The 22,205-nt window shown below is 44.3% G+C and overlaps 1 protein-coding gene across 2 annotated transcripts in view; it reads right to left on the bottom strand.

Moving 5' to 3' along the window:
- Positions 1 to 22,205, bottom strand: part of ARHGAP26 (Rho GTPase activating protein 26) — a 419,879-nt gene that overhangs the window by 296,026 nt on the left and 101,648 nt on the right. For both annotated transcript variants that reach the window (XM_021702216.2, XM_021702215.1), the window contains exons 2-6: positions 20,397 to 20,492; positions 18,836 to 18,897; positions 14,483 to 14,554; positions 8,288 to 8,389; positions 582 to 692 (exon numbers count right to left, since the gene is read on the bottom strand). In XM_021702216.2, the coding sequence (XP_021557891.1) occupies positions 582 to 692; positions 8,288 to 8,389; positions 14,483 to 14,554; positions 18,836 to 18,897; positions 20,397 to 20,492 (443 nt within the window). The remainder of the gene's footprint in view (positions 1 to 581; positions 693 to 8,287; positions 8,390 to 14,482; positions 14,555 to 18,835; positions 18,898 to 20,396; positions 20,493 to 22,205) is intronic.

The raw sequence follows: 22,205 nt of genomic DNA, 5'->3' as shown, positions 1-22,205 counted from the left end.
AGGTGGCCTCAACTAAAGCCAGATTTGTTGCTGCACAACAACCTTTTGTACCCACTGGGACACAGTGACCAAGTCCAAATCCCATTATGGTTCACTAAGCCCAATCTCCTGGCTGCCCAGTTATAACAAACTACAGTGAGAAATCGCTTTATATAGCACCTTTTAAGGCATGGAAGGAGTGCAGAGGGGTTTTGAATTGAGCAGACAAAAAGACAAAGGTAGTATGTACATTCCCCTTGGGCAACTACTACATTTGGATTATTTGAGGGAGAAAGGAAGGGGGTGGGAGGGTGAAAAGTTAAGGTGTAATCACTACTACTGGGCAAGATGAAAACTCCTGCCCCGGCAGAACAGAGGGGGGCCTGAGGAAGCAACTCCCCCTGAATGCGCCACCACTACTGCTCAGGTTGCACAGGAATGGCCACTGGGGACAATCCAGGGTCAGCCAGACTGACAGAGCACCGCACCAGGGCCGGTCAACCTCTTCATCAGCGACCTAGAGCATTTTGTAATCTAGGCAGTGCAATGAGAGCTGGGGATCCAAGTGTGGGTACAGGGGGAAACCCTGAGCATCTACTTACAGGCTCCACGAACTCAAACATCTTTCTCTCTTGGACTTCCTGCACCTTGAAGACATACTCCAGCGATACTTCATAGAAATGCTGCCGGACCAAGTCTACTTGGATGTCTGCCTACAAACAAGACAGAATTTAAGAGAAAAATCAGTCACTAACCAAGGAGAGCATTCAGCAAGCAGGCCAGGAAAATCTCCAGAGATGGTTTTTAAAAACAATGCAAACAACATGAAATAGACATAAGAATAATGACAGTGGTCAGCCGGGCACTTAACTTTGTGTCAGGCACCATCCCCTCAGGTATACATACATTACGTTACTCGCTCCTCATTAACTGACTGGGGACTCATTCGCACAACCCTGAGATAGGGGCATGGGCAAAAACCAAGAGTAGGATTCTTAACTGCCACCCAGATGCCCTGAACCTCAATCACCTTTAAACTAGTAGTCTGTACTGCCTTCCCACCCCCTGGGGCAGACTTGGGTTCCATGGAAGACAAATCTTGAAGGAGAAAAAAAAAAAACACCTGCAAGGCTATCATCAGGAATGAACCAAACAAGCTGTTAGAAGGCAGGGAACCTCAGAAAAGGCCATTTCCACATGAGTTTCCCATACCTTCTTTGTTGTCAAAGAACAAACTGTCAGTTTACCCCAGCAGAGTAATTACATTATTCCATCCTAGCCTCAGTCCTCCCTCTTTGCGGATGTGGGGGAGGGGATGCCTGAAAAGGCCCGTACGTGAGTACAATTAAACCAGTGATGTAGGACGTAGCTGTCAGAGGAGAAAATGAGCGTGTGTGAGAGAGAGTGTCTGTGTGTAATAGCAAGATGCTATGCTGTGGAGTACCTCAACTATCACGATAAAGCTCGTAGCCTTCCTACAGTGTCACTGTGTCACCTCAATCTTTCAAAACAGATAATTACACTGAATGCACATTTCAATGACAAAAAAATATTAGTATTTTTTTAACAATGTTATTTATTTGAGAGAGAGAGAGCACAAGAGGGGGTGGGGGAGGTGAAAGGGAGAAGCAGGTTCCCTGCTCAGCAGGGCTCCAACGAGGGGCGCTCCATCCCAGGACCCCAGGATCATGACCTGTGTCAAAGACAACTGAGCCACCCTAGTATTTCTTAACAGAAATGAATATCCTCCTAGTAGGAAACACAACTCTGCTTTCTTTAGAAATGAAAGGATCAGAAACCATTCTACAACATACTTCACAAAGACAAGCAAGGCCCCCAAAGAAACATGTCTTCCAGTATTCCCTTGTCAAGATCCCTGCAGAAGAAACTCGGGACAGACCTTACCTGCCATTACACCAAATATGGCACTACTGTCTTTCTATCTAAAGGACTTGGCAAATCATTCATTTATTCAACCATCATGAACAAAAAGAAACTTCCTTCATGGAGCTCACAGCAGAGTGAAGAAAAGAGATATTAAATAATCATGTACATAAACAGAAAATTGCAAACTCTGGGAGAGCACAAATAGCCCATTCAACTCTCCTGTGAGCAACTTCCTCCCAGGTCAACATATTAATACACAGAAGTTAGTCTGCTGAGTAAGTGCTGAACAAAACCAAAACGAAGGGCCTGAGGACATTTTCTAAGCTTCCAAGCAGAACAAGTTGGCATCTGAGGACTGAGAGATCTTTATCTGGAGACACAGTTTCGGAAAGTGCTGCACCCCCTCCCCAGGTGTGGCTATTCAGACCACTGGGCTGATATCCCTTCCACCTGGGCTCCTGACAGCTAAGCCCCATATGTTCCTGCAGCCTTTAATTTCCTCGTAGTGCAAATCCAACACACTTACGCCAGGGATGCATCTACTTCCCCTGACCACCCACACACCTCAAACATCCTCCCTGCTCAGGCTTGCCAACTGACACTGCAACTGAAGAAAGGGTCATTCTGAAAATTTGCGAAGTGGCTCCTGCAATTAGGCAGCAATGGAGGAAACTCCTCTGAGACAAAGAGCAGAGCCCAGCATCAGTCAGAGAGCTAAGAGCAAACACCAGGTGTGGACTTGCAGTTCTAGCATTCTCTAGCTGGAGAGACCTGCTCAAGTCACTTATCATCTCTGGGTCTCTTTCCCACACCTGGAGGTTGGAGATGGTATCGGCCCTTGCTCGGCCTCGAGCTATTTTCAAGAGAAAATGAGCTAAAGGATATGAGCAATTTGAATACCAAAAAGTGCTGTGTGCCCATTTGTTGTCACCATCACCAGGCACTTCAGAGCAGATGGGCTTCAATCCCAGCTCCTCCCCTAAGTCAGCCATGCGTCTCTGGGTGATTACACTCCTCTCCTAACTGGTCTCCCTGCTTGCTTTCTCTCCCCCGCCCCAATCCAGTCTGCACCCAGCAACCAGAAGAGCTTTCTTAAAATTTGAACCAGAGCTTCCCACAACCCCCTCAACACCTTTCTCTGGCTTCCACCATGGTCTACAAGACCCCGTGTGACCTGCCCACCTGTCCCTCCTCCCAACCTCCCCGCAAAGAATTCTCACTGTGCTCCAGCCTCCCAGATGGACTCCCTGTCCTGTAACACTCCAAATGCTTTCCTGCCAAGCAATCTTTGCCCTTGGATGTTCCTTCTGCTGATAAACCTCTTCTCCTTGATAAATTTTTTTTTTAAACTTTAAGACACAGTAAGAAATGTCTTTTACATTATGACCCCCCCCAAAAAACATGCCTTTATAGGCTTCTTCTGTTCTAGCCTCCTCTACTGTATTTCATGACCCAGTAATTCAGATTTTTATGACACACTCACAATTTTTAAAAACACTTCAAGTAATCTCTATACCCAGTGTGGGCCTCGAACTCACAACCCTGAGATCAAGAGTCACGCGCTCTACCAACTGAGCTAGCCAGGCAACCCAACATACCCACAATTTCAAGAACACTGTCCTAGCTTTTCTCTTGGTGGTCCTTCTCATCCTTCCGATGTCCATTCAAATGTTAGCCTCTTTAGAGAAGACTTCAGTGACCACGTTATGGGTACATAAGATAAAGACTCCCCGGAGTAACCTACCTTCCAATTTATTTCCTTAGCACTATGTAAAATTCTTTTCTACACTTTTCTCTTCTTGTGTTTTGCCTATGGCAACATAATGTCAATGAGAGCAAAGACTTTGTCTCCTTTTTCCACTTTACTATCTCAGCTTCCAGAACAGTGCCTGGCCCATAGTAAGTATTCAAGAGAAGCTTAAGGAATGAATGAATTGATCTCTATGTGGCCGATAGTGATCCAGTTCTCAGAAGAAATGCCTAACTCAATGCATTTCCAAAGGAAAGGGAAGAAGAAATCCAAGTGGAATAGTATGTTTCTCCTGCTAATGCCCCTGCTCATCAGGGCCACAGAATTCATCACATCCTTAGACCCCCATCCTGCAATGGATTCATAGGCCAAGAGTCCAGCCCACCTGGCAGGCCACTCAAAATCGTTTCTCTGCTTGTTACCGGAAAAGCAGTGAACCTACCAGCTTGTCTGAGACGGATCAACCATTCTATGCTTCTTGGAAAAGAGACATTGTTCCTAGACTGTAAGTTCCAGGAAAGCCAATCATTCATTTTGCTCTCCACAATTCACTCAACACCTGAATAGACTCACAGAAGTGTGCAGTGAATATTTGTTAAGTGAATATTGTCGTTGAAGCTTCTTAGCCCTTGAAAAATAGTGATTTAAAAAAGAATCATCCACTAGATGGCAGTGTCATTCCACAGGACTGCACTATGATTTTACCCACTAGGATGTGGGGATGGGCTAGATGTCAAAAGTATTCAGTTTCAAGCCCTGCAATCAGGGAAGAATTCTGGATGATCAAAGAAGACAGATTTCATTAAAAGTGCACTAGGTGTTTAGTCATGTTCCTAAGTTGACTTTTTAATAAATGTGAAGAAAATCATCACTAAATAGCTAGAAGACCTTGAACAAATCGACCTCTGCAAGGAACCCAGTTCCTTCAAATATATTTCCAGTAGGTTCAATCAGAAGATTATCAAGGTCCCTCCTTCTAGCCAATTCTATTTTCATGATACGTGCATTGAATAACAACGACTTACAGGCAGCCCAGCAACATCCCACCCTCCCGAGACAGAGACAAGAAGAGCACAGTGAGGTAAGAGAAAAGAGCTCCAGAGTCCAGAGCCAATGTGCAAACCTCACTGACGAGCTATGGGTAGGCTACTTAACATCTTCGAGCCTTAGTCTCCTCATATGTAAAACAGAGGGAATACATCCATACCTCACAAGGAGGTGGTAAGGATTTGAGAAGATTCCAAGTAAAGTGCCTAACAGAGTACCCAGTATAAAAATAAGCATTCCGTAAATATTTGCTGCTATTATTGTTTTGTTAGTAAAAGTATTACATCATTTTCGTTGTTATAGATTTTTATCGATTTAATTCAGCTCAGATACAATTAAAAAGTAATGCTTGAGAACAGACCCAGACCTTTCTGAAAGACCTGCAGCCCGCTCCTTGCCCTACAAAGTACTTAGAAAGTATGACTGGGTCAAAGACAAGCACACAATGAACTATAACAAAAGAACGTAATGAAGAAATGTCCACTAATACATATAACTGGCCAAGTCAGTGCTGTGGACTGAATGTTTGTGTCCCTGACAACATTCATAAGCTGAAACCTAACCCCCAGTGTGACAGCACTTGGAGGTGGGGCCTTCAGGAGGTGATCAAGTCATGAGGGTGGAGTCCTCATGAATGGGATGAGTGGCCTTATAGAAGAGACCCCGGAGAGCTCCCTTAGCCCTTCCACCACGTGAGGCCACAGCAAGAAAACAGCCATCTATGAACCAGGAGGCAAGCTCTCACCAGACACTAAATCTGCCAGAGCCTTAATATTGGCCTTCCTAACCTCCAGAACTGTGAGAGTTAAATTTCTGTCTCTATAAGCTACCTAGTCTATGGTACTCTATTGTAGTAACCTGAACATACTAAATCGATGAGGAAGAGAGTACCATCCACTTTGGGAACAGGGAATGGGGAAAAACAAGCCAGTCTTGGGGTTAATACTTTTTATTTGTTTAGCAGCTATAATTTGCCTTCTCATACATGAAGTAGACAGAATAGGTATTTTGTATTTTACAAAAAAATGGGACTAAAAGCTCGGAGAGATGAGTACTTGCTCCAGGTCACACGGTGAAAATATGGCACAGCAGGCCCTGAAGTTAAGATATCTCTTTGCCACCCAGTGCTCTGCTCCTGACACTGGGCTATCTCAGGAGGAGAGGATATTGGCGTGGCCTTAAAAGAGTATGTTAGACTCATCCCAGACCATGTCAGCAGTATCTAGGAACAGAGAGAACAGATCGGAGAAGCATCCTCACTCTGGGGAATGCCATGCCTACAGACTAACTGTACTATGGGCCTCTCAACACCAGTAGATGCTAAAACAATCACACAGTTGCTCAACGCTTAAAGACCCTGACTCCTGTTAACTGCTTAGAAACTATAGAGCTGGCCAGCTCTGGTCATTTTGAGTTGCAGTCAAAAAGACTTTCCTTAAATGTAGTTTCCAAACCCTAAATGCCAAATGACCCTCAAAGAAGGGTAACTAAAAAGTGAGGGCATCAGCACAGATCCTGAATGAATTTATGCACTTTGCATGGATGATCACATATTCTTGGGCAATCTTGCACTGCTCATACCCCATGCACAGCTGGGATACCATTCAGTGAATTTATTACTTTGTATACAATCCACTGAAATAGGTTTTCTTTAGCCTTCTCAAGCGTATTTGACAAGATTTACCTGAGTAGCTATGCTAGCTTCAAGAGTCACCTTCCCATGTGTTTGCTGCTTTTTCCCCAGTCAGGCACAAGATCTTCAGAGATAGGTTAGTGTTTTCTACCATCCACAGTTCACACCAAGTGCTCATTTGCTGTTGGTTGGCCAAGAACTGGCCTGCAAAGCCCAACACAAACATCTGTTGCTGGAGTTGATATTGGGTCCTCTTCGTCACTTACACAACTGCTTTAAATGCCCATATCAAAGCAGAGGGTTCCTAAGTGAGGATGGGTAACAAATCCTGGTTGTTAAGGGACTCAACTCCACCATCTCCTGAGGTATCTTCATTGTTAACCTTCAACCATAGGATCTTCAGAGTAACTTTCACCTGATATAAGTACTAAATGGTATTTTCTCAAAAACAAAGTAAATTCAAGAATGAGGGCTACCTTGACGACTGTCCATTGACTAATGAAGGGATAAAGAAGATGCGGTATATAAGACAATGGAGTATTACTCAGACAGTAAAAAAAAAAAAAAAAAAAATCTTGCCATTTGCTGCAACATAGATGGAGGTAGAGAATATAATGCTAAGTGAAATAAGTTAGCCGGAAAAAAACAAATATATGATTCCATTCATGTGGTACTTAAGAAACAGAACAAGGAGAAAAGAGAGAGAGAAACCAAGAAACGAGAACACACTGTTACCAGAGGGGATGTGGGGGGAGGGGATGGGTGAAACAGGTGATGGGGATTAAGGAGTGCAACTTGTCCTGATGAGCACCGGGTGATGTATGGAACTGCTGAATCACTAGATTGTATACCTGAAACCAATATTACACTGTATATTAACTATACTGGAATTAAAATAAAAACTTAAAAAAAAAAAAAAGAATGCGGGCTAGCTTGGAAATCACAGCCTCTCTTTAGCACATACCTGAGAAAGGTCAAGCAAACTGTTAAGAGTAAAATAACATTCATGTAGTCAACTTTGGAGTTCCACTAGGAAACAGCTCTGTCTCCCAGAAACAAGACCCTCACCATGCAAATCTCCATGAACTAAATGAAAATGATCAGAGATCCATGGCTGCAAAGCTATATTTTTCCAAGTGAACTACTCTTCATGTCAATCCAGAAAGAATCAGAGTAGGTCAGATAATTTACGTTTTTTGAAACAAGGTTACCAAAGCATAAAACATATGAATGACAAATCCTCCTTAAAAAAGAAAAGAAAGCAAGACAGACAGACTAACATCAAGTACTGGTTGAAATAATTTTTGGGGGGGATGAAATAATTTTTTAAAAAATAACAGCAGGGGCGCCTGGGCGGCTCAGTCAGTTAATTGTCTGCCTTAGGCTCAGGTCATGATCCCAGGGTCCTGGGATCTAGTCCCAGGTCAGGATCCTGCTGGGGGTAGGGGAGGGAGAGGAGCCTCCTTCTCCCTCCCCCTCGGCCCCTTCCCCCTAACTCCTGCTTGCTCTTTCTCTCTCTCTCAAATAAATAAATAAAATCTTTAAATAATAATAATAACAACAACAATAAAGAAGGATGATCGAAGTGTTTCAGATGCTAAAGTTTCAAATCACGGATATAAGGCAGGAAGTTAAGAAGTAAGGCAATAAGTGCAGAATCAAAGTAAAGGGTTACAGAAACAGGAAACCAGACTTCAGTTTGAAAGGAAGAAGCACATTTTAGTAACTAGGGCTGCCCAGCAACGAGGAGCATGGTCTTGATCAGCACCCACCTATTGGTAGGTTGGACAGCCAGAAAATGGGTACTGTGAGCAGGAAGATACAAAGGGCAATACAGGCAACAGGCATCTGATGAGGGATCAGGGGCAAGCTCCTGGTTTGTGAGGTCTCTTCAAACCCTAGAATTTTCTAGCAAAGAGGAACAAGCACGCATCCCCAGCACCACACAGAACTTAAACACCTTATTCGGGATACTAGTGAAATAATCTTACCTCCTGAAGCTGAGATTCTTTCTTCTTGGAAGACAAATTTAGGTGTTTTTCTAAGATGCCACAATACTTTTCTGTCTCCTTGTCATACTTCTTCTTGGCTTCCTGGCAAAAAGAGGAGAGGAGAAAAAGAGTAAAATGTTACAGGAATAGGAGCGCCTGGGTGGCTCAGTTGGTTAAGCGACTGCCTTCAGCTCAGGTCATGATCCTGGAGTCCCGGGATCGAGTCCCACATCGGGCTCCCTGCTCGGCGGGGGGTCTGCTTCTCCTTCTGATCCTCTTCCCTCTCGTGCTCTCTGTCTCTCATTCTCTCTCTCTCAAATAAATAAATAAAATCTTAAAAAAAAAAAAAATGTTACAGGAATAAAAGCAATCTTGTCAAGACCTCTGCCTGCTCAATTTCATAGCTTCACCATTCCCTCAGACCCAGAACAGCGGCAACCCAGCTCTTCCTACTCTTCAAATAATGTGCGTTAAATCAAGCCACCCCTTAGACGAACCATGAGAGACGATGGACTCTGAAAAACAAACTGAGGGTTCTAGAGGGGAGGGGGGTGGGAGGATGGGTTAGCCTGGTGGTGGGAATTGAGGAGGGCACACTCTGCATGGAGCACTGGGTGTTATGCACAAACAATGAATCATGGAACACTACATCTAAAACTAATGATGTAATGTATGGGGATTAACACAAGAATAAAAAAAAAAAAAAAATCAAGCCACCCCTGTCCCCAACAACAGGCCATTGGTTTTGAGTGTCTATCGTAAAGGAACCAGTACAATGAGAGAAACAAGGTAAATACCAGTATTTACTAGTGGCAAAGCCCGGACTCCACGTGCTGAGAACCTCAGTTGTGAAACAGAAATTTCTAGTTTCTAACTCCAAGGATGTTCAAGGGCAAAGAATGGAGCGAAGTTACCTATGAAGCTAATCCCAAAGCACTAAAATCTACTTAAAGCTTAAGTGGGACAAGTCTAGAATAAGGGCAGATCCAACTTAAACAGTGGTCAAAAAGTACTTAATATACAGACCTAATATTCCTGGGCACAACAGTAATACATGTGGGTCTTTAAAATGAATAAAGAGTCAGGCGCATGGGTGGCTCAGTTGTTAAGCGTCTGCCTTCGGCTCAGGTCATGATCCCAGGGTCATGGGATCGAGCCCTGCATTGGGCTCCCTGCTCAGCAGGAAGCCTGCTTCTCCCTCTCCCACCCCCCGGCTTGTGTTCCCTCTCTCGCTGTGTCTCTCTCTGTCAAATAAATAAATAAAATCTTTAAAAATAATAACAAAAATAAAAAAATTTAAAAAATGAACAAAGATTCAAAAGAAAACAAAGAAGACAAATGTATTCACAGAAGCATCATTTTTACTAACAAACAAATAAACAAAAAAGCCAAAGCAACATCAGTGCCAAAGATAGGGTTTGAGATAATTAAAGGGTGGGACATCTAATTTAACTAGGAAGGCTAGGTAGTCATATGGCAAGTTGCTCATAATGTAATGTGAAGTTTTAATATGATACAAACTTGGTGCATCCTACATAGAGTGTAGCTACCTATAGACAAAGATTAAATGGAAAAATAAATGAGAATAATCGAGTTAAGGAAATGGGATAAGGGGTGATTTTCTTCCCATGTTTGGGAAATTTTTATTATCCCACATTAACAGCTTTTTTCAAAATGAAAAATAACATAAATATTATAATACACTTAATAATCCCTGCTTTCCCACCAAGTCACTGAGTCATTGAGATTCTACTTTTATCTCCCATTTTACAGATAAGAAAACTTGGATCTAGGGAGGTTAACTTGTAAAAAGTCACAGAGAGTGACAGAGCTGGAATTTGAGGCGAGGGAGGCTGCCTCCAAAGCCCAACTCTCAATCGCACCTGAGACATATGTTCACAGGCGGTCTCTCTTTTCCATCAACTTTCTAGTGGGGATGGCAAGCAAGGGGGCTGGAAGACAGTGGACAGTGGCCTAATGAACACGATCAATTTCACTAAGTGAGCCCATCAGTCTTACTCCTGACTCAGGTGGAACCCACAGGAACTATTTTTCTGCACTTCCAAGGCCTCCAAGAGGAGAAAAAATTTTTGCAGCCAGATAAGGAAGCTCAGAGACATCTCCATTCGTTTCACACAGATGTAACAAGTAACCACTCTGTATCAGGCTCCTTTGGCCACTGGACAAGGCAGAAGTGGTGCCGAGCCTCATGGTGGTGATGTTCTAGTAGGACAAACACAAGTAACCAGGAAACAAATAATTATAGACAGCCACAAGTGCTATGAAGGAAATAAGGTGCAGTCAGAGATTCCACAGAGAGGGTACTCAAGAGAGGCCTCACTGGGAAGGGAGTGTGAGCTAAGTAAGACCTGCTAATCATGTGAGGGATAGGGTGGACCCTTCTAGAGCACAAGAGCAGTAAGTACAAATGCTCTGGGTTTAACACTGGGAAGCCTAAGTGGCGCAGGGGACAGGAATCACCAAGCAGCTCTCACCTGAAGCTCTGACAATCTCCAGGCACATCAGAACCTCCATTTATCTGGTCAACAGCAAAATTCTAAGCCTCTCAAAGTGGACGGAATCATCACATACCCTTTTTAGCTGACATGTATCCATTTCTACGAACCTGAATTTTGCTTGAAAGACTACTTATATACAAGGACAGCTCAACATGCAGAAGCAAGTGAGGAAAAAGCCTGAGGAGACATTACTCCTTCAAATGTGAGGAAGGGTACAGGCTAGACACTTGACTCAAGCAACTCTTTCCTTTATAAAAACAGCAACTTTGAGCTAGGGCCCCAACTCCGCTTCATGCTCACAGATCCACTCCAGCAGCCTGTCAGCAGCCCCAAGGAGAACCCTGTGCTGGAATAGCCCAGCTGGCCAGAGGTGAGAAAAGGCCAGCAAACATGAGTCAAAGGCATTCTGTGACTTTCTGGCAACTCGAGCTGCCACATTCCATGTTCAAGAGGATAGCCAGAGCTAAAGACAAAGGGAAGCAGTTTCTGTCCTGAGAAACAAGACCTCAGGGGATAACTCTACTAAGATTTAGATAATGTTCTTAAGTCGGGAGGGTGGTGTTAATGGTTTAAATTCTCTACTCAGGTAGACATGGTGCTTGCCTTCCAGGGAATCCACTGTGGGCGCCTAAACGGACAAAGGACAGAATTAGGATTCTGGAAATGATTCCCAATTCTCCATGGACTGATTCTAAACAAATCACTGCCCCACTCCAGAACTGGGTTCCCTCATCTATTAAACTGAGGAGGACTCCATGAGGTGACTGCTTAGGTTCCTTCCTCTTTCAGCTCACAGAGTATCTAACAAAGAATAAAAACAACCACCTCCTCATAGGCCTATTAGGATAAAATGAGCTAAACCATAGACCGTGCTTAGCAGAGGGCCCAGCACACAGAAAATGCACAATAAAATTCAGTAATGATGGTGAGATGGCAGTAGTGATGACGGTAGCCATTGCAGTGACAGTGGTCAAGAGGCCCATCATCTGAACACACCTCCTCCTTACTGAGAACACCACTTCCTTCCCATGCCCAGTGTCCCATGAAGGGAAGCCTTCAGAGCACTCACCACAATCTGAAATGATGTTTATTTACATCTTTTTGTTTCACGTCGTTCTCCCTAGCCACACCACGAGCACAGTACATCTTCACTTGCTCTCCACCATAAACCAGTGTGTAGCATGGTGCCAGACGCAGAGCAGGCACTCACAGATTTTTTTTAAATGAATGAACTGTATGTATTGAGTCTAACAGCTAACATAAAAAGACTATATGACAAATACTGTTCTAAGCACTTTATATGCATTTACTCATGTCTTTCTCATAAGAACTCTACGAGATCAATATTATTGCTGGCCCCAGCCTACAGATCGGGAAACAGGTACGGAGAGGTTTGGCTACTCCCCAACTTGGCATGCCAATGGCACAAGTGAGGTTGGGGCCCCGTCTTGACCACTAACTTCTCCTTTACTTTCACTGTAGAGCCCGGCTCTCCAAATGCACCTCGGCTGGAGGAAAAGCGAGTTCCCCTAAACTCAGAATTCTGAACCTAGGGCCACAGTTACGCCAAGCTCCAGGGTCGCGCCCTACCACAGGGCAGGTACACTAGCATCAGAATGCCCAGGAGTCCTCCTCCCTGGCAGCCTCCACCCCCAACACTAACTTCTGCTTCTTGCAAGTAGCAACAGGTTGTTAGAGCAACCAAAGCCACACCACAGTGGGAGGAAGGGTAATTTTAGCACCACACAGGCCGAGTTCAGAAACTTCCACTTGGCCGCTCAAGAGCCCTGGCTGGCTCTTAGGTATTCTTTAGTCTGCTGCCTAGACTGCCTGGTGAAGAGTTTGTTTCTTTGCTTTCTCTTAAATGTAGACAATACTAGGATATAAATGTGTGTGTGTAGGGGGAGGGGGGGGAACAAGTACAGTGAAAAAAGGAAATGACACAGGAAGAACGAGGAAAAATCATCCCGAACATCATCACACTGTTCAAGAGGAATGAGAGATCAGAGTATGTATGAGAGGCAACATGTTTTGATGAGTGATGATTTTAATCAAATTCTTTCATACTCCTACTTCTCGCCTTCTACAGCCCCACCCCCACCCTACCCCCAGAAGAGTACCTGCTCCTGTCATTACGATCACTGGTATTACCCCAAACGAGCCCACTCAGACTTCTGTTCTTCCCCCGTGGCAACTCCGAGAATGCCCAAAACCAGGGCTGAGGGAAGAGGCCAGAGTGTGAAGCAGCTGACGCCAGAAGCAGAAAAGACTCTCAGAAAGGGGACTCGATAAGGAGGTCTGTCTGCTCTGCTGCTGCCTCTAAGCTCCTCAGAATGTCCAGAGCCACTGCCGTATGTTACCACGAGGAGGAAGCACAGGTCCTGAGGCCACTAAAGTGAAGGTCTGCTCCCTGGGCCTACAAATAGGAGAACTTGAGGAGGGACACTCATGGCAAATTCAAAGTCTTGGACAAACTCTTAGTGGAACAAGACTCCCTTTTAATTTTACATTCCTTAATCTCTGATACAAAACCCATGAGGTCTAATTTCTTCATAAATATAAAGTGTAAAATTGGCAGAAAGTGCTTTAGAACTGGAAGAAAAATCTTTGCTATGGTCCGTCCTTCAAACTACAGTCAACCATCCCTCTGAAGAACCCTCACTGAACAGCACATCATCTTTTTCAGACCCTAACCATATTCATTTTCAGAAGCCCATGTGCTTAGGTGGGGACATGGGGTTGGGAGACAGATCCCACTGCATTACATTGCAGTTACCTTTTCCCCACCTACAGGTACCTACCTCTCAAGACCATTTCATAGCTGAGTAAAATCTAAACATGTCAGAGCGATGCTGCCCAAAGCTCCCTGCAGGTGGCACAAAGGACTGCAGCTGAAGGACTCACAGTTCCAGGAAAATAGGAAGAAAAATCTCAAAAATCCCTCTGCTTTCACTGATCCCAGTGCAAACACCTTCTCTGCAGGTGGCCTCTAACAGCCTACTAACAGCCAACCAGGGAGGGTTTCCTAGTGACTTCTCACAAGGCAGGGGAACCCTGGAGAGTCAGTCTTTCAAAAATGAGTAAGATCCCCTTTGCACCCTCTTCAGGGAAATTTCAGCAGCGAGTCAGCCACATTTCAGCTGCAGTCCCTCCCGGTCAGTGGTAACAAACCGGGACCTAGAAGTTGAAGCAGTCCTGCTTTTTGACCTGCACCATGTAGAATGTGTATTTTTAAATTATTTGCTAACATCTTTTTAAACCAGGAAATTTCAAAGAAAACTCTGACTTCTCAGTTTCTCTTGAAAAATTTCAAAATCTGGCAACAAAGGGTGCATTTTCACTCAGCAAAAATGAGCTCAGAACAGGGTTGCCAGGCCCTCAGGGCCCAGTTTGCAACCTCCTGGTCTATGCTCTGAGCCCTGGACCTCTGCAGTAAGTACAATTCTACCTTGTCCAAGCACAGATGTATCTATTAACACAAGGAGGCATGGTTTCTACCTTTGCATGATTTATGAACTAGCACAAAACGATTAGGTAACAAAATACTAGAATGACTGCTCTGGGGTTGACCACTCAATCTTACTTCAGACACCTGTGAGTAACAGATGAGCCACTACATGAAATCCAAACACAAGGATGCCCTAGAATCCAAGAACAAGGTTTGAGTAATTCTCACCTTGGCAGCCCCAATCTGCTCCTTTCGAAACTTCTCCAAGGGAGTGATGAGCACCTCGCTGGCATTCTCAATCTGGTGAGGAAAACCAAGGCAGGGGAGTGGGCTAGACTCATACACATAAAAGCAAGTATCAGTTAAGAATTCTAGCAGTTCTGGCACAAAATGCCTCCCTGTGTCTCACTTTAAAATTTGAGGAGGAAGGGCCCTGGTGGCTCGGTCAGTTAAGCGTCTGACTCTTGATTTAAGCTCAGGGTGTGATCCCCAGGACCTGGGATCGAGCCCTGCACTGGGCTCCCTGCTCAGCAGGAAATTTGCTTCTCCCTCTCCCTCTGACCCTCCCCCCCTGCTTTGCTCTTGCTAGCTTGCTCCAATGAATAAATTAAAATCTTAAAAATAATAAAAATAATAAAAACGAGTACTTCTAAAAACATAAGCGACCATGTAAAGGCAGAGGGGAACTGGTGACAGGATAGGATCTAAATTTCAGCTTCAGGTACATCTTGTGAATGCCCACTCACCCAAACTATATTTAAGTAGAAATATTTTAGGTAGATCAACACTGAGTCTAGGTTAAGAACAAGAAACACCTTTGGACATGAGGTGGCATGAAAACCTGCCAAGCCTGACTTCATGTATTCCTACCAGAACTGGACTAGAATCAGGACATCTGTGCCTCCAGACCACTGGCTGCCTCTCAACTTCATCCCCACCACTCACTCCATCAGGTCCTATATGCCAACCATATCATCACCCCCATGCACCTCAAATGCACAAAACTTGTCCCATTACCAGACTTTTGCATCTGGACATTCCCTCCCCAAATGTTCTCATGGATGACTCATTTCTTATTCTAACTGAGGTCTTGGCTTAAAGGTCACCTCTTTAAGAAAGCCTTCCATGATGACCAGCATACTCCAAAGAAACTTCTCGCAACCCCACCAAAGTGTTTTCTTCAGAAGATGTAAGCCAGCTAAAGTTTTCTAATTCACCACTAAAAACACACACACACATAGCACTATCTTATAAATGTTCACTTGCCTACCATTTTCCCCCAAACACAGAGGAGTGCTGAAACAAAGAAGCACTCAAATATTTTTCAACGACTAAATGAATGAATGAATGATTTCTTGACTAGCTGCCAACTGTGTGACCACAGGCAAAGTACTTAACCTCTCTGGGCTCTAATTTCCTCATCTGCCAAGTGAGTAGGCTGGATTGTTCCAGCTCTAAGATTCTATGGTCTATTCTAAGGGAGTAAAATATTTTACAATCTTTCCTTTTAAGTCATTCACTGCTCACTTGTCGCTCAACTAATTATTTCAGGAATCTTGATACAACAAAGCATTATTTTTCTAAATCACATGCATATACATCGCAATGAAACCAACAGAGTAAATGCCAGAAGCCAAAGATGGACACAGCCAAGAGCTAACTGAGCAATGGGAGGAATAAAAGGTGGCACGTCTCCAAATTCATTGCCATTTGCTTTTTTCTTAATTTTGAGAGCACTTACCTAGGAAGAGAGCATTCTGACATGAGGGTTGCGATGTTTAACTTGTTTGATTTTTATTATTATTTGATGTTGCTTAATGGGCTCACTTGTTTAAGTCTTCCACAAATCAAGGATAAGTCTCCCAAGCTCACAGTGGTGTGCTGAGCCCCTAAGCCACTGATTCTCAGCCTAAGCTGCATGTCAAGCTCACCTGGGAAGCTTCTCAGAATTCTAATGTCCAGGCTACACTTCAAACCAATAAAATCAGCATCTCTGTACTTCATCCCAGGCATCAGTATATTTTAAACTTCCCAAGTTGTTCCAATGGGCATCCATGATTGAGAATCTAGCCTTAAGGAGATGCTAAATACACAAAAGCAGTAACTACTCACCTGGGAACGAGGATGCCCAAGACCCTGTCCCAGTCCTTCTACTGCTTGCTATTTGCCTTCACAAGACCTCAGTTTTCCCATGTGGCCAATGAAAGACTACAGTGAGAAATAAGGTTGTTCTGGGTCTAAGATTCTAGGACTGTGTAATTTCCACTCAATTCCAAGCACTATACTGATGGGTCAGACACATGAAATGATTATCAGACACAATGTGGTAAATGGAGAATCAGAGACATGAACGGGATACTAAGAAATACAAAGCTTGGCCAAATATCCCAGGGAGTCAGAGAAGGCTTCCCAAAAAGGTGTGGTTTTGCAAAGCTGAGCTGAATTGATGAGGATGAGGAGGCAGGGAAGAGGCTTGCAATGGCTAGATACTTAGATGCACACAGCAGAAACTCAGTTCACTGACATTAATAATAAAATTGCAGAGGCAAGCTGAAGAGTATAATCCAGTCATTGTTCTCTTACCACGGGCCATAGCAATCTGCAGGGTATTCAGCATGATTTGCTTACCACACCCCCCACCCACAAATACTGACTCGGCCAAGAATCAGACTCAAAAAAATCACTTCCCTTTCTTGGGCAGTAGCACGTGCACAAACACACAAGCTTCCCCCTGCTTCCACCCACCACCAACCCTGCTGCAGACACCAGCCTCCTGATTCTGCTTCAAGCACCCAAAAATGAGCAATCAAGGAAAACAGACACTATTTCTGTCTCTCTGTGCAGGGCAGGTGAGAGCTTCTGCTCTGTTGAGAATTTCAAAGAAATCCCCCCATTCTTTGGTTTAATACAAATTTGGGTTTGAATCCAGACTGTGATACTTTTTAACTATGTGATCTTGGGCATGTTAATTAACCATTCTAAACCTCAATATCTTTATCTAGACACTGGGATGATATAGGTACCACCTCGCCGAGTCACCATATGGGTTAAAATTTAAAATGTGTGCATACGTAATATCTTGGTCGAGGCTATGGACTAAGCAGCATCTCCTCAAAATTTATATGGGGAAGCCCTAACCTCTATTAATTAAACAAAGAGGCCATTAGACGTAGGTGGCTCTAATGCTCTAGCAGCCTACATAAGCTGACCAAAACCCAAGGCTGTAAATCCCTCAAGGTTAAGAAATGGAAACAACTAGGCTTTCCCAAATAAGGCAATAGCCTGAGATACAGCCAATCAAGTAATTTCCTTGCTACTTCCAAATGTTCTCTATAAAAGTCTTTGCCCTATAGTTCTGTTAGTAGAGCTTTCCTAAAGATTTCCAGTTTGGTACTATCCAATCTGAACAAATTTTTGTTCAAATAAAGTTTTAAAGATATGTCTCATTTTATCATTTAATACCCCCAGCATGACACTATCTGGAGATGAAGCCTTGGGAAGATAATTAGGTCATCAGGGTAGAATCCTCACAATGGGATTAATGCCCTTCTAAGCCAAGACTGAAGAGCCATTCTGCCCCCTTTCTCTCCCATTTAAGGACACAGCAAGAAGGTGGCCATGTGCAAGCCAGGAAAAGGGTCCTCACCAGGAACCAAATCAGTTGGTTCCTTGATCTTGGACTACCCAGTCTCCACAACTGTGAGAAATCAATATTTGTTGTGTAAGCCATCCAGCCCACGGTATTTTGGTATGGCAGTCTAAGCAGATTAAGACAGTAGACTTAGTCTCAAATGATCAGTTTTAGCATGGGAAGAGAGGAAAAATCATTGATAGACTCTTCCTAGGCCCCTGTAGCACCATTAGCTTAGGGACAAGCCTTCCTGGGGACAAATCAGCATGCAGCCAGCAGGGGGATTTCAAATCAGTCTTCATTCTTGGTATCTCAGGGATAAGGAGAGGATGCAAAAGAACTTGTGAATGCGGAATCCCTCATCTGTTGATGCTCCGCCACGTCAGCATTAGAATACAGAAGGTATTTTTTAAGAACCTGAGGATCAGCATTTGATTCTTGATTTTGCACAGTGCCTCCCTTTGAAGAACCTCTTATAATTATCATCATTTACTACATGCCCACTTACTGGGTGCATACTAGAGGGCAGGCACTGGGTTAGGCGTTTCCGAATAAAGAGTGAAGGAGTGCCCTTCAAAAGCTCTTGGGTAAGTTTACTAAAATGAGGAAAGCAGGGAGCAGAGTATGACACCTTCATTCCCACTCTGCCTGTAGGGAATCGGAGGCCCCCAAAGTTAAGTAATTCAAAAGATCCACCCATAAGTCATACCTTACGGGTGCACCTTACAGTGACTCTTTGGGAGGCAAACAACATGGCTCTAACGTTATTGACAGTAATCCCTTAACATTTGCGAAATGTTTCCAACCTTGCAAAGATGAGAAGATGAGGCTTGCTCAAGAGTTCAAAACACTCAAGTGGTAGAGGCTGGACTCGAACCCAGTTCTTCTGACAACAAATCTCTTGACATGACCACACTGTATGGGAGCAAGAGCAGCCCAGCCGTACTCACCATCCGTATCCGCTCATCTTCAAGATTCCTGAGGACAGTGGCAAACTCCTGCAAAGACCTTGCTGGAAAAGAGAAAGTACCATGAAAGGGACAGAGAAATGGGCCTTTGGGAGCCTTTCCAGGTACAGCTATTATGTTATGGACTGAAATCCCTTGACACATGCAGAATCCTAAAGTCAATTGCTTCCCAAGGCTCCCCTTATCTTTTAATCATTAACCATCCAGGATGACCCCCGAATGCAGGTTAATTTCACCTGGCACTCTAGCTGGGAAAGGATTTCCTTCAATGACCTGCCTGTTCCTGAGACTACCCAGGACTGATGAGGTGCTGGCCAGCTTCCAGACCATAGGCTGAAAAGGGCAGAGTTCTGCTTGGGAGTTGAAGGATTTCCTGCCCAGGATTTGACCTCTTCAACCGTGGCTGTGGGACTGCGTCAGAAATCAACCTTTCCTCTGGTATCACAACTACACCAATATAGCTCTCAACAGAAGCCACATCAAGCCACTTATTAATATAATGCAGCCTGCAGCATGGTGGTCAGACACGGAGAGTCCCCACTAGAATTATTCCCAAAGGCAAAAGGCAGTAAGTCCAGTAGCCCTGAGGATATTCAGGACATACATGTAATGTTGGGGAGCTCCAGGAGTTAACTACAGTGATGCATTTTCATTGCTCTCAGCTATCTCCCAGCTGCCTTCCCTCATCCCCAGATCCTGGCACTCTGTGTAACAACAGGGATTCAATAAGCATTTGACAACTTTTTCAATCCTTGCTCACCCCTGGAGCTAACCAAGATGCTCAATGTATGAAGAGTCAAGGGCAATGACTAGACCCTGCCAGATACAGGTGTCTTGACACTGCAAATCCTCTGTGCTCAGCATTGCCTACAAGAGACAGAAGGTAATAGTGAAAAGAAAAGCAGCACAGCAATCAACAGTAACCCCACTCTCAGCCTCTGGTTAAGGAAAGGCAGAGGGGAGCCGGACACCAAGCTCTTCTGTCCATCTGAAGGCAGCCGCAGCAACGTAGCTCCAGCTGACAACTGCCAGGCCTGAATGTGGGGCCAGCTGATCAGATCCTCCAATTTTCAAAGAGATGGAAAACCAGAACTTTACACAAATTCAATTTATATGTTAACTCAATTTTAAAAAATGAGTGCCAAAGAAAACATGGTTGTTGTATTCTGATTTCAGCCCACAAACTATCATTTGCAACCTGTAATTCTTCCCTCATCTACCTGTCTTCTGCTCTTGCTCTCAGTTCTGTAGTACTTGGGCAAAGTCACAAAAACAGCCAGAAGCAAAACCTTACAGGAGGCTGGAGAGAAGAACCCCACTGCAAACCTTCAAGCTGCCTCCTACAGGCCCAAGGGTGACAGAGGCAGTCTCAGAACTCTGAGGAAAAGCCCAGAATAGCCCCTCACTTCACTCTGCCCCATCCACTGTTGGTGTGGACTTAATTTATGACACTTAGATACTTCCTATCACAGGAAAAAGGCTCAGCAAGGACACTGACAGTTATGATAAACAGTGACTCATCAGACACACGGTTAAGACTTACCTATACACATTTCATCATCTGTTTCTGCATCTCCTATGCACTGAAATTTAAATTCATTTAAGGAATCGGCAAATTTCCTCTTCGCCAAAGACAAACCTAGCAAGGAAAAGAGTAAAAAATATGAATTACTGACGTAAATTGATTTTCATATTTGCTGAATGTTTTAGTCCTACTAATGTAGCAGCTAGATTTGTTCCTGAGGCTATTTCAAACACAACATAAATTCAAAATAGTGAACAGCTGTTTCTAACCTGAAATTCTGACTCACTTGAAAAATTACTATTTCTGTTTCTTTGCTTTAACCATTCCAGTCCCGGTTCTAATTCCTTAAGCCACACAGTGAGTCCTGTCATGTACGTTTGTCACAGGTGGGAATCCAAGAGGAAGCGTGGGTCAGAGCAGATCTCAGTATCCACAACCCTGTGGGTCAGCCCTGCCACGGACCTCCCACGTAATCAGCCCTGCCCGGTACCTCCCATGTGGTCCGGCATTAGGTAGGGAGCGGGAAGAAAAGGCATGGAAGTGCCCCATTCCCACGATACAGGAGCTCCCGGACTCTTTATTCTAACTCAAGCACACGTGAGGCCGAGTTCTCACAACCCTCTCAGTTTCCCTCATGAGGAGAGTGACCAGCCAGCCTGACAAATTTCCGTCTGAACCATTTCCCTGGGTCATCGCGTTCCCGCTGCCACAAGAACAAAGCCCTGGCAATGTTCTGAGTTGGGGTAAAAACACACCCCACATATGTTATCTATAAAGAAAGCTTTTGGAAACCCTTGTCAAATTTAAAAAATAAGCTTTCATCTAAGGCAGTATTAAAAGCGAATGATCCCTCCTGAACCCTCAGCTTCTGTTAAGGGTATAAAACCACCCAGGTACCTTTAAGTGGCCTGACAGACACAGCTGCTCGGTACAAATGTGCTTAACTTAATTCCATGTGCAGCCTTCCTGCAGATTAGGCTAATCATTCAAATTACCCTCATAGATGTTTCCCTTATTGAAGGGGAAATGGTATTATGTCCAAATTCCCAGAGGAGGGAAATAGGAGGCATAACTGGCAACCTGCACTGGCTTTAATGAGATAGGGGGAGGAGGTTGGGAGGATTCTGGCTTCACAGATCAACATAATCTAATGGAACAAAAGCATCCATGGTCTTCTGCTCTTCTCTTTTTTAGTTCCCAGATCTGTTCCTTAAAGTGAGGGGTCATGTTTTTTTTTCCACCTTTTGGTTTTATTTGTTTCCTCTCTGTGTACCTGGCAGTGCATCCTGCTCAGTGCATGCTGAATAATGTATGTGTGGAGGGGGGTGTACAAGTTCAACCACTGGCGTGCAGCTCGCCGATCCCAGAGCTTATTCCAAGCAGCAGCTGCCGTGGAAGAGCCCAGCTAAGCAGTCCTTCTGCTCTCAGGTCTGGGGCTCAGGGTTACCACACAGACAGCAGGGGCTCCTGCTCGGAGACCACCCTCCTACAGGCTCGGATGACATGAATCCCAAGATAGCATGGCTTATGCAAGGCCCTCTGCTCTACACCAAAAGAGGAAGACACTTGAAGTGGAGAAGAAGAACCCAGGAGCCACCAGCCAATAGTCTCTGGTCTCTCCCTGGTTCAGTCACTTTAATGTAATGGTCCTTGGCAAAAAGTCCAAAGATGCTGGCAAAGGAATCAGCCGTCTCCTAAAACTGGCCAACCCACGCTGAGGATCTCCCTAAGAATACAAATCACTCCCTGGCAAGTCAATAAAGAAACTGATTCATCTCAAAGTCAGAACACTGTGGGGAGGAAAGACAGCAGGCCACAGGCAGGATA

The sequence above is a fragment of the Neomonachus schauinslandi genome, chromosome 7 (genome assembly GCF_002201575.2).
Source record: "Neomonachus schauinslandi chromosome 7, ASM220157v2, whole genome shotgun sequence".
Lineage (NCBI taxonomy): Eukaryota > Metazoa > Chordata > Mammalia > Carnivora > Phocidae > Neomonachus > Neomonachus schauinslandi.
The sequence above is the reverse complement of the archived record's forward strand: the minus strand, read 5'-3'. Positions and strand labels throughout refer to the sequence as shown.